At 43.3% G+C, this 13,089-nt stretch overlaps 1 protein-coding gene across 3 annotated transcripts in view; it reads right to left on the bottom strand.

Annotated features, from left to right (window-relative positions):
• Nucleotides 1-2,813: 2,813 nt before the first annotated feature.
• The window catches only part of TMEM19 (transmembrane protein 19), a 53,525-nt gene continuing 43,249 nt past the window's right edge, over nucleotides 2,814-13,089 (bottom strand). For 2 of the 3 annotated variants that reach the window (XM_077265285.1, XM_077265287.1), the window contains exon 8: nucleotides 6,794-7,403. In XM_077265285.1, the coding sequence (XP_077121400.1) occupies nucleotides 7,240-7,403 (164 nt within the window). In that variant the 3' untranslated portion in view covers nucleotides 6,794-7,239. Of the gene's footprint in view, nucleotides 7,404-13,089 lie in introns of all 3 variants that reach the window. The other variant, XM_077265288.1, reaches the window with a different exon arrangement.

Below are 13,089 nucleotides of genomic sequence, written 5' to 3'. Positions count from 1 at the left end.
CTCTTATGTCGGCGAATCAGCGGAAAGGTTAGACTGATTTTGCACCATTTTGGATATTGCGCTGGGACTGTTCTTTGTGTTATTTGCCCGTTTTGTGGTTCAAAGTACTGTCAAACTGTTTTACCCTCATCCTGTGTTATCTGAGTAGTATTATGCACACCGTAAAAGGAGCATTTGGTTTGGTGGGATGATCCCTAGTCCCTGCGGCTTTGGTTATCGGACTAGAGCACTCCCTGACCACAAAAACTTTTTTTTTTTTTTTTTTTAGCTCAAATGGGGTGTTTACCATACTAATGTACACCGCCTATACAGCACAGGAGTGCTGTCAGCAATGTGATGAGACAACCTGGTCCTGCTGCGGAAGTCACCCTGACCCACAAGTACCGGCAGTCTGGGCTTCAATTGTACTTGTGTCTGAAAGAAAGAAGTACAATTGAAAGATGGGAGCCGTGTCCATAATGGCAATTCCCTTTGCACCACTCCACAGGCTTCGTTCTTCCTTGGGGCAACTTCCCACCAAGTTACCAGGAAATGCAGATACAAATTGTTCACAAGCCACCAGAGACATAATTTCATGCCTTAAGGCCACGTACACACATTGAGAATATGGTGAGTTTTTTTACATCAGTATTTGTAAGCCAAAATTAGGAGTGGGTGAAAAATGCAGAAATGGTGACGTGTTTTTATTATAATTTTCCTCTGATTGTAAGCCAAAACCAAGAGTGGAACAAATACTGATGAAAATGCATGTCATGGGTTTACTGTGACAGAGAAGAGCCAGAAGACTGTGTCCGATTTCTCCTACTCCTGCACTGATTAGAAGCACTTCACCTTATTAAACAGTGTAAATTTCTTTTGGCAGTGCAACGGTTAATCTCAGTTGAGCTTTCCTGCATTAAGGCTCTCAGCTGTTCACTGTTAGCCACTCCCATCTCCTATATAATCTGGGCCCTTGGTAGCACTCATTGTCAGAACTAGCTTTTGCTGCATAGCTGGAGGTTTGTGACTGTTGTTGGAGAAGGCGGTTGGTGGATTTATCTGTGACTGTTGCTAGGTTTTAAGTGTGTGATAATTCCCTTTCTGTGTAGTCTAACATATCATAGAAATGAATACATTGAAAACTGGCTATTACCAGTTGGCAATGGGTGTCTATACTCACTGACAATGTTCAGCCAGTGCTAACTGTGGGACATACCCTTTTGACAAGATCTCAGCACAATTACATCTTTTAGTGATGACAATGAGCAGAGATCTCAATCTGTGCATGTGATGCCCCCCCAGCACCTCTTATTTTCCCCAAGACCAGCTGGGAAATCAATCTGTGCATGCGCCTACCACGGCAAAGATGGTGCCGATGCAGAATTAAAAACACGAGGCAGGTCACTGACCTATTATTCAAACACAGGGGACCGACAGAGGGGTCAGAGAAGAAGACCAGTGAACAGTTCAGCCCCTGTTCATCGAAAGCTCATTACAGAAAACTTCAAATGTTGATTAGAGAAGCAACATAAAGTGGATATTTTCACCAGAGGTATTAATTTATTCTTTCTATTATTACAGCTATCTAACTTGCCAAATCATGCTGACACAATCTCTTTAAAGGGAACCAGTTATCACTATTTTCTGATATAACCTGCGGTCACCAACTTACAGCTCCATGTGACGGCATTCTATAATGCTGCACATGACTCCAATTCATCCTGAAAGTAAAAAAAAAAAAGCATTTGATTGCGGCGAGGCATGCAGCCGCGGGGACTCAAACATATTATTCATGCACGCCGAAGCCACTCAGCACCCGGGCATGCTCGGATCACACCTTATCCTATAGCACGTTATCCGAGCACATTCGCTCATCACGGTTAACCTCTACTTGATGCTTTGATTGTCTTCCAGAGAACAGGGTCTCTAACCTCCTTACATACTTGATACAAAGGTTAATGGGACATTGCCTGTAATACTTTCATTCATCATTAGGTTGTCATTAAAAGGGATGTTTGTAGTATTAAAGGGCCACAAGTAGCTACTACTTTAAAACTGCAAAATAAGTATTAGCCATTGAAGACCCTGCTACCCTGTTGTGAAATCCCAGCTGTTCCTGGAGGTCTTTTGTGACAGGGCTGCAGCGCTTATGTCACATCTACAAGTGACCATTGAGCTCAGCAGTCTTGCCAAGGAAGACCGCGTCCGACCATTGTACAAGAGACATCCCGGCTGTGCCCTTGTCAACAAAAAAAAAACTCTGGGAAGCAGCAGAGGGAAGGAACTTGGAACAGGAAGGGCTTTGGCTACGTTCACATTTGCGTTGTGCGCCGCAGCGTCGGCGCCGCAGCGCACAACGCAAACAAAAACGCGGCAAAACGCACGCTAAAACGCTGCGTTTTGCGCCGCATGCGTCGTTTTTGGCCGCAAGTTGGACGCAAAAAAAATGCAACTTGATGCGTTTCTTGCGTCCAACGCTTGCGGCCATGCGGCGCTAAACGCAGCACAACGCATGTCCATGCGCCCCCATGTTAAATATAGGGGCGCATGACGCATGCGGCGCCCGACGCTGCGGCGCTGACCGCAAATGTGAACGTAGCCTTTAATGGGTAATAAAAACTTATTTACTATGCAGCACAAACTACCCATTACCCATTTTTTGTGAAATACAGATACTGTTAACAGGGAATTTACCATTTGGGCAATTTTTAGCATAACAAAAGGATATGCCACGAATCTATTGAGATTTGGGCCCTGGTGTGTGCCATCAGAATTGAAGATCTGACTGCGCATCAGTGCACCCACTGTCCTAGAAATAAGACATACAGTAAATGTCTCAGATGGGACAACCTCTTTAATGATAGTCACATAGGTATTGTAAGAAAGCAGAACTGGTAGATAAAAAAAACCTTAAATTATACTTCTTTATTCAAAATTATCCTTCAAAACATGAATACATTTATTGACCTGGAAACAGAATGTAGAGCAGATTGAAGAATAAACACAATGCTGGCCATGGACGAATAGCGTTGCTAACTTGCATGATACAGACTCATCCTGTTGCAGAAATGTGATGGACACTCATTGTGGATTTGTATAACATTTCACAGCAGATTTGGTGGTGCCTAAGTGAATACAGCATTATATAAATTAAAAAAAGAATGCTACAGTATCAGTGTAAAGCAGATGGGTTACAAAAACAAATTATAGAGTGGTGCATCAAAACGCTGTAGACAGAGCCAAAACACCCTCCCCTTTATTGATTCTTAAAGAGTAGGTGATCTGGACATCATTTAAGGTCTATTCTGAATGAGAAAACTTATCACCCATCTACAGAGTATTTGGTAACAGATTGGTGAGTGTCCGACTGCAGGGACCCACACTGATGCCAGAACGGAGTGCTTCTATTCCCATTGGCGAGATATGTGCGCATGCTCAAAAGCCACTCCATTCATGCCATATGGGGAATGCCGGAAAATGCGGAGAGCAGTATTCAGCAGAATAAATTAAGAGTGGTAGTTTAACATGTGAACGGCTGCTCCATTCTTGTGGGGATAAGTGTGCCCCGTTTTGGTGATGAGTGAAGGTCAAGGACATTGCGGTCTCACTAATCAACAAGTCATCTATCATCTATTCTGTGGATAGTTGGTAACTTTCTTTTTTTGTATCTGAATACGCCAATAATGTAATCTTCTCATAAGCATGTATGGTATCTAAAAATATTAAGTTTTCTTGGATTTCCCCATTAAAGTGGTCACACATCAGTAATGTCTGAGGACATGATGTCTTCTCTAATAACCCTCATGGCATTACATATTTTTTTTGTCCAGTTCTATTATTCCTCTTCCTGAAATAAGCAGCAGTGGCGGTAAGAGGCTGACCATCTTACACAACCTCCATAGGAACAAGCATTTTAAAGAGGTATTGAAGTGTGCAAACCTGTATCTCCTATAGAGACCATCATTGTTAGAATGAATCTTCCTGAAATGTCCTTTTTTCTCTTCTCTGTTTGCAAGCCTGGGACCTGGAGAGTTGAATGAAGCGACTAGCCGTGCATGTGGCTCTGCCGCGTAACTCACTGTAAACAGGAGTGATCATGATAGCTCAGAGCAGCACTTGGTCATCTTTGCACAAGTCTGCCTTGGCTGCGGTCGTGGGAGAAAGAGGCACATAAAAGCCACTGTTCTGGTGAATGGAAGGCATCCTAATTGTGGGACCCAGACTGATCTAACAATTATCACCTACCAGTGGATGGGTGATCATTTGCAGACTGGAATAACTCTAAAGGTACCTTCACACTAAGCGACGCTGCAGCAATAATCGACAACGATGTCGATCGCTGCAACGTCGCTGTGTGGTCGCTGGAGAGCTGTCACACAGACAGCTCTCCAGCGACCAACGATGCCGAGGTCCCCGGGTAACCAGGGTAAACATCGGGTTACTAAGAGCAGGGCCGCGCTTAGTAATCCGATGTTTATCCTGGTTACCATTGTAAAAGTAAAAAAAACCAAACACTACATACTTACATTCCGGTGTCCGTAACGTCCCCCGCCGTCCGCTTCCTGCACTGACTGTGATTGCCGGCCGTAAAGTACAGCACAGCGGTGACGTCACCGCTGTGCTCTGCTTTCACTTTACGGCCGGCAATCACAGTCAGTGCGGTAAGCAGACGGCAAGGGACGTGTGACAGACAGCAGAAGGTGAGTATGTACTGTTTGTTTTTTTTACTTTTACAATGGTAACCAGGGTAAACATCGGGTTACTAAGCACGGCCCTGCGCTTAGTAACCCGATATTTACCCTGGTTACCACTGTAAAACATTGCTGGCATCATTGCTTTGGCTGTCAAACACGACGATACACGCCGATCTGACGACCAAATAAAGTTCTGAACTTTCAGCAACGACCAGCGATATCACAGCAGGATCCTGATCACTGCTGCGTGTCAAACACAACGATATCGCTAGGCAGGATGCTGCAACGTCACGGATCGCTAGCGATATCGTTTAGTGTGAAGGTACCTTAAGGGAGAACATAGCCATCTTCATTGTGGAACAGGATACCATACTGAAGACCATCTAAATCTCTATAGTGGTTTTTATGACAATGACCTGTCAGTGAAGCACAGATTGGCCATGAGTCTCCAGAACTCGACAACCTCATAAGCATATAAGAGCTCTTGAATTCAGGTTGTCAGAGCCACGGACGGTCTGTGTGCGCTTCATATACGTCTGAGTAAGACTTCAGGCTCAAGTACTGTAATGGATAGTTTACAGATGATTTTACAAAGTCGTAACCAAAGAAAATGAATGACTTCTAAAAGCTTTAAATTGATGTTGTTTAGTCATCGCTTTCTAGACCGTGAACGCAGCCAGCAGTGTGGAGAAAGGATGTTTTCTGTCTGGTTGAAATGGCTTCTAACAGAGACGTGCAGAGATTTCTTTTGTAGTGAACACACTTTCGTCTATAAGAAAGACATCTACCCAGACATACAATAGTGTACTTATATATGCACATCCCATCCATATCTGTAGACCTAGCCAGAGGAAAAAACCTAGGCTTTATAAAGAAAATGAGTAAATCGCTGTCCATTTAACACCGACAGACCCAGAAGAAAGAGTTTATCTGTTCCTCCGAAACACAAAGCATGGCCTGCAATATGCCCTTGGTTTAAAGAAACCTAGTGTAAGGAATTACAAAAAAATAATACGTCACAAGAAGAAATGTATCCAGTGTTTGTAAGGCAAATATCAAAGATAGTCTGTGCCACTAGGCAACGTGACCAGCCACCTCTTATGATCTGCTACCTGAGCTACCAAGTGCATGAACAGATTTCTACTAGAGATGCAGCCCAATTTTTCCACTGTCCAGAGATGTTAATAGCCTCCAATTAATGAGTGAAAGAGGTGTTCTTAAGTTTGAATGTTATCTCTTATCCATGGGACACGTCACAACTTTGCGATTGCTTGGAGGCCATCCGCCTTGGCCCCCAAAAGATCTGAGACTCTGAAGAGTTGAGGCTGAATGGAGCACAGGCTGATCATGCACATTGCCTCTATTCATTCTGATAGGAGTGCCGAAGACGGGCTGAGGGCTACACATTTATCTTCGGCGTTCCCATTAAGAATGACTGGAGCGCTAGTGTGCATAATCGACTCACGCTCCATCCAGCTGGGGCAACTGAGAGCCCCGATTCTCAAAATTGGTGGGGGCCACAGCAGTGGAACTCCCAACAATTGAAAAGTGATCCTGTCCCATGGATGAAGGACAGGGTTTAAACTTGAGATCTCCCCTTTAACACTTGTGTGTGGCATCTCTTGTACTCGTCTGGGATGTGAAGGAGTGGACGGAGCCCCACACAGATGTGACTGGTCTGAGATTGTCATCACTTGTCTGAATATAGCTTTAGACTAGCCTAGGCTCAATTGAAAGGGAGTAAATCTGTTCACATTATTTCTTGAGACCGAATACTTCCTTTAGTTACATATTGCCAAGAACTACAGCCAGCGCCATTTGCTTCAATGCAGTATATAGTGCAGTCTTACTTCCCAACACGTGGTCAGAGTGGCCCATTTCATGGAAAAACAATGAAGTGGGCACAAAGGTAAACCAGAGCTGCGCCCCCTTTCATTCTCAGAACCAGTGGGAGTATCAGAAATCACCCCTCAATGATCAACACTTTTAATATGGGAGTAACCCCTAAGAGTTTTCTGAATACACAGATCTTCAGAAATGGCCAACATGCGTATAGGGACTCAAACAGCTCAGGTTTATATATATATATATATATATATATATATATATATATATATATATATATATATATATATATAAAAAAAAGTTTTGGTCCACATAACACTTTAAAATTAGCAATTGCATTAAAACAAAAAAAAAGAAAAAAAAACAACACAATTTTACAATTCTCAAAACCACGAGAAACCTGCTGACATGTAGGTATAATCATATCTATTAAACTTGTCAATTTTATTATTCCAAGCCTAAAACTTTAAAACAAATCACCCTTTATACACAATGGTTGTGTCAGGCTACGCCACCTGTGAGGGTCAAACATCCGTACATTGTGTCATGTGCAAACATGAAGTGCTACCAGAGAAGGTAGATGTACTAGTACTCCTATATAGTGTTCATTAGTAGTAATTATTCAAAATCATATAGTGATCTTATGTATATTCGGCCCATGGGGCAAGCATATAGTTGACAACTTTCCAGTTTGTTTGTGCACTTGTCATTTTGCAATAATCTATATTCTAGGCCAAAAACCCCAAGCAGCTCCAGGTAGCAAAATCGCTATGAGGATTGATGAGAATAGGTTTACGGCGTTGTTATCTAGTATGGGCTTCCCGGATATCAATTTTGCACCAATTGTTGGATGGTTGACAATCTTCCCAGTGGTTTCATCAAAACCTATAAGAATATATACGGTATGTTAGAAAAAAAATACATGAACACAAATAGTCATTGTTATGGGTCAAAATCATTGAGTAAATGATGATCAACTAGGAAGGAGATCAAACGGATCAGCTAAGTTACGAGAGGCTCCAAAACACAGTAGTTGTACAAATCTTCCTATTCAAACTTTTTTACAAATACTGCTGCAAAACTGGTGTACAAAACTGGCCTAAGAGTACGACTGCACTCTGCAGTGCCACATGGACCCAAAAGCTACAGACACCTGCCAACCAAAATCCTGTTACATCAAATGTGCCTGTGCTTATTCACCCCTCTCGTTGGATTTGGCCTTCTGCTGCATGCAGCCATATTCTGAAGTCTTACTCCGAATTGATGTTAAAGGAGTTGTACTCTACTGGACAACTCCTCTCTAATCAGGTCAAAGCCAGAGAGAACATAAAATTAAATCTATACTCGCATCCTGTAGTGGTACCATTCCAGAAATGGCACTGCTAATTACATCTATACTCGCATCCTGTAGTGGTACCATTCCAGAAATGGCACTGCTAATTACATCTATACTCGCATCCTGTAGTGGTACCATTCCAGAAATGGCACTGCTAATTACATCTATACTCGCATCCTGTAGTGGTACCATTCCAGAAATGGCACTGCTAATTACATCTATACTCGCATCCTGTAGTGGTACTATTCCAGAAAGGACACTGCTAATTACATCTATACTCGCATCCTGTAGTGGTACCATTCCAGAAAGGACACTGCTAATTAAATCTATACTCGCATCCTGTAGTGGTACCATTCCAGAAAGGACACTGCTAATTACATCTATACTCGCATCCTGTAGTGGTACCATTCCAGAAATGGCACTGCTAATTAAATCTATACTCGCATCCTGTAGTGGTACCATTCCAGAAAGGACCCTGCTAATTACATCTATACTCGCATCCTGTAGTGGTACCATTCCAGAAAGGACACTGCTAATTACATCTATACTCGCATCCTGTAGTGGTACCATTCCAGAAAGGACCCTGCTAATTACATCTATACTCGCATCCTGTAGTGGTACCATTCCAGAAAGGACACTGCTAATTACATCTATACTCGTATCCTGTAGTGGTACCATTCCAGAAAGGACACTGCTAATTACATTTATACTCGCATCCTGTAGTGGTACCATTCCAGAAATGGCACTGCTAATTACATCTATGCTCGCATCCTGTAGTGGTACCATTCCAGAAAGGACACTGCTAATTACATCTATACTCGCATCCTGTAGTGGTACCATTCCAGAAATGGCACTGCTAATTACATCTATACTCGCATCCTGTAGTGGTACCATTCCAGAAAGGCCACTGCTAATTACATCTATACTCGCATCCTGTAGTGGTACCATTCCAGAAAGGACACTGCTAATTACATCTATACTCGCATCCTGTAGTGGTACCATTCCAGAAAGGACACTGCTAATTACATCTATACTCGCATCCTGTAGTGGTACCATTCCAGAAAGGACCCTGCTAATTACATCTATACTCGCATCCTGTAGTGGTACCATTCCAGAAAGGACACTGCTAATTACATCTATACTCGCATCCTGTAGTGGTACCATTCCAGAAAGGACACTGCTAATTACATCTATGCTCGCATCCTGTAGTGGTACCATTCCAGAAAGGACACTGCTAATTACATCTATACTCGCATCATGTAGTGGTACCATTCCAGAAATGACCCTGCTAATTACATCTATGCTCGCATCCTGTAGTGGTACCATTCCAGAAAGGACACTGCTAATTACATCTATACTCGCATCCTGTAGTGGTACCATTCCAGAAAGGACACTGCTAATTACATCTATACTCGCATCCTGTAGTGGTACCATTCCAGAAAGGACCCTGCTAATTACATCTATACTCGCATCCTGTAGTGGTACCATTCCAGAAAGGACACTGCTAATTACATCTATACTCGCATCCTGTAGTGGTACCATTCCAGAAAGGACACTGCTAATTACATCTATACTCGCATCCTGTAGTGGTACCATTCCAGAAAGGACACTGCTAATTACATCTATACTCGCATCCTGTAGTGGTACCATTCCAGAAAGGACACTGCTAATTACATCTATGCTCGCATCCTGTAGTGGTACTATTCCAGAAAGGCCACTGCTAATTACATCTATGCTCGCATTCTGTAGTGGTACTATTTCAGAAAGGACACTGCTAATTACATCTATGCTCGCATCCTGTAGTGGTACCATTCCAGAAAGGACACTGCTAATTACATCTATACTCGCATCCTGCAGTGGTACCATTCCAGAAATGGCACTGCTAATTACATCTATACTCGCATCCTGCAGTAGTACCATTCCAGAAAGGACACTGCTAATTACATCTATACTCGCATCCTGTAGTGGTACCATTCCAGAAAGGACACCGCTAATTACATCTATACTCATATCCTGTAGTGGTACCATTCCAGAAAGGATACTGCTAATTACATCTATACTCGCATCCTGTAGTGGTACCATTCCAGAAAGGACACTGCTAATTACATCTATACTCGCATCCTGTAGTGGTACCATTCCAGAAAGGATACTGCTAATTACATCTATACTCGCATCCTGTAGTGGTACCATTCCAGAAAGGACACTGCTAATTACATCTATACTCGCATTCTGTAGTGGTACCATTCCAGAAAGGACACTGCTGCTATACCTGGTGGGTAAAACCAAAACAAATGAGCCAGAGTATAAGTTGGTATACATGCAATGTGTAGGAACATTACCCTCGCCAACTGTATCCTCACCCATCCCTTGTAGATAAGCCTCGCGGGCAGGGTCCTCTCTCCTCATGTACCAGTGACTTGTATTGTTAAGATTATTGTACTTGTCTTTTATTATGTATACCCCTAATCACATGTGAAGCGCCATGGAATAAATGGCGCTGTAATAATAAATAATAAACAGCATGTTCACACTGGCTATTAAACAGACATATAACCTAAGATAGAAAGAAAAATGAACATATACTCTTCTGTTAGTAAAAAGCAATAGTACATATACACTCACTTGCCACTTTATTAGGTACACCTGTCCAACTTCTTGTTAACACTTAATTTCTAATCAGCCAATCACATGGCGGCAACTCAGTGCATTTAGGCATGTAGACATGGTCAAGACAATCTCCTGCAGTTCAAACCGAGCATCAGTATGGGGAAGAAAGGTGATTTGAGTGCCTTTGAACGTGGCATGGTTGTTGGTGCCAGAAGGGCTGGTCTGAGTATTTCAGAAACTGCTGATCTACTGGGATTTTCACGCACAACCATCTCTAGGGTTTACAGAGAATGGTCCGAAAAAGAAAAAAAATCCAGTGAGCGGCAGTTCTGTGGGCGGAAATGCCTTGTTGATGCCAGAGGTCAGAGGAGAATGGGCAGACTGGTTCGAGCTGATAGAAAGGCAACAGTGACTCAAATCGCCACCCGTTACAACCAAGGTAGGCCTAAGAGCATCTCTGAACGCACAGTGCGTCGAACTTTGAGGCAGATGGGCTACAGCAGCAGAAGACCACACCGGGTACCACTCCTTTCAGCTAAGAACAGGAAACTGAGGCTACAATTTGTACAAGCTCATCGAAATTGGACAGTAGAAGATTGGAAAAACGTTGCTTGGTCTGATGAGTCTCGATTTCTGCTGCGACATTCGGATGGTAGGGTCAGAATTTGGCGTAAACAACATGAAAGCATGGATCCATCCTGCCTTGTATGGAGCATCTTTGGGATGTGCAGCCGACAAATCTGCGGCAACTGTGTGATGCCATCATGTCAATATGGACCAAAATCTCTGAGGAATGCTTCCAGCACCTTGTTGAATCTATGCCACGAAGAATTGAGGCAGTTCTGAAGGCAAAAGGGGGTCCAACCCGTTACTAGCATGGTGTACCTAATAAAGTGGCCGGTGAGTGTAATTAACACTTCTAAGTACCCTAACACATCACCCTTACCTACACTGAGAGAATAACGGGAGTACACATTGGTATACCTGCAACATGTAGGAGCATGTTCACGCTGGCCATGAAAGACAATTTTCCTGGTGGGTCACTAATCATTGATGTCGACTGACCACTACAGGCTAATCAGTGGCCGTGGCTTATAAATATTTCCATCAGAGTGGACATCCACAGACAAATAGTAATGGCTGCAGAGGTTATGTGACAGTGCAATGTTTAATGACTCAGGGAAAATAGCATTGCTGGAACGGCGTCGCTGTGGGAGGGGAGTATATATTGTTTTTATTTTTTGGGACCCTGAAGTTAATAAGCAGTCCAGTAATGCACAACCCCTTTAATGAGATTTCACCCACCATTTGATCTATCAGGTGCACAGTTGTACTTCAAATCATCAAAAATCACTAGATTCATGTGGCCTGAACCACGAGCAGCATGAATCAGATTCTGGATGAGTGACTGTGTACATACTTGAGAGACCAGTCAATCATCTGGACCAGGAGGGGAAGAAGGGAGAAGCCAACTAGGGGGGCGCACTGGACTAGATAGTCTCTCGCTCTAGTCTTTCCCTGGCTTTTCACACTATGGTTTTTCGAAAACAGAGAATTTCAGAGAAAAACACACTAGGCTTTGATTCATGCTGCCTGTGATTTCCAGACAGCTTCCTAGGCTGCCGTCACACAATCAGGATTTGGTCTGTATTTTACATCAGTATTTGTAAGCCAAAACCAGGAGTGGGTGATAAATCCAGAAGTGGTGCATATGTTTCTGTTATACTTTTCCTCTAATTGTTCCACTCCTGGCTTTGGCTTACAGATACTGATGTAAAATACTGACCAAATACTGATAGAGTGACGGCAGCCTTACCATCCCTACAGTTACAAACTGGAAACATGCCTACTCATTTTCAGAACCCTTGATATAAGAACTCTAAGGTTCCTTGCAAGGTAGTACCAAAACCATTGATTTGCAGAACAGCCTATGTATACAGATGCTTATTCTTAATATGGTACCAGGGTGGAAAGTTCAATCCAACAAAAGTATATTGTTATACTGTGAAGCAGAACATAAAATGTTGGTTCCATATTACCGATACATGCTAGTTACATGTTATTGTGAATAACTAAGATTATTGCTAAACATATCTTTTTCTGTAGTTAAAGGGAACCTATCACCCCGTTTTTTAAAGATTAGATAAAAATAGTGTGAAATAGGGGCAGAGCTGGGCTTTACATTACTGCCTTTTTGGTGCCTTTACACCCCCGTTAGGCTGCCGAAATACCTTTGTGAAGTGGCCGTTTTCTGCTGTCACTCAAGTTGGTCAGGTCGGATGGGCGTGGTCACAGCGCTGTTTCTCCCCCAGATCAGGCTCATCATTACGTTGGTGGCGTAGTGGTGTGCGCATGTCCAAAGAGAAGATCCACTGCCCAGGAGATTCAAAACAGCGCGGTCTTCGCTATTCGCCGTTTACCGGTGGGCGCGGCCATCTTTCCTGTGGCCGCGCGTGCGCAGATGGAGCGCTCTGCTGCCCGGGGCTTCAGGAAAATGGCCGCAGGATTCCGCGCGTGCGCAGATGGAGATCGCGGCGGCCATTTTCCTGAAGCCCCGGGCAGCAGAGCGCTCCATCTGCGCACGCGCGGCCACAGGAAAGATGGCCGCGCCCACCGGTAAACGGCGAA

The sequence above is a fragment of the Ranitomeya variabilis genome, chromosome 5 (assembly GCF_051348905.1).
Source record: "Ranitomeya variabilis isolate aRanVar5 chromosome 5, aRanVar5.hap1, whole genome shotgun sequence".
In the NCBI taxonomy this organism is placed as follows: Eukaryota; Metazoa; Chordata; class Amphibia; order Anura; family Dendrobatidae; genus Ranitomeya; species Ranitomeya variabilis.
The sequence above is the reverse complement of the archived record's forward strand: the minus strand, read 5'-3'. Positions and strand labels throughout refer to the sequence as shown.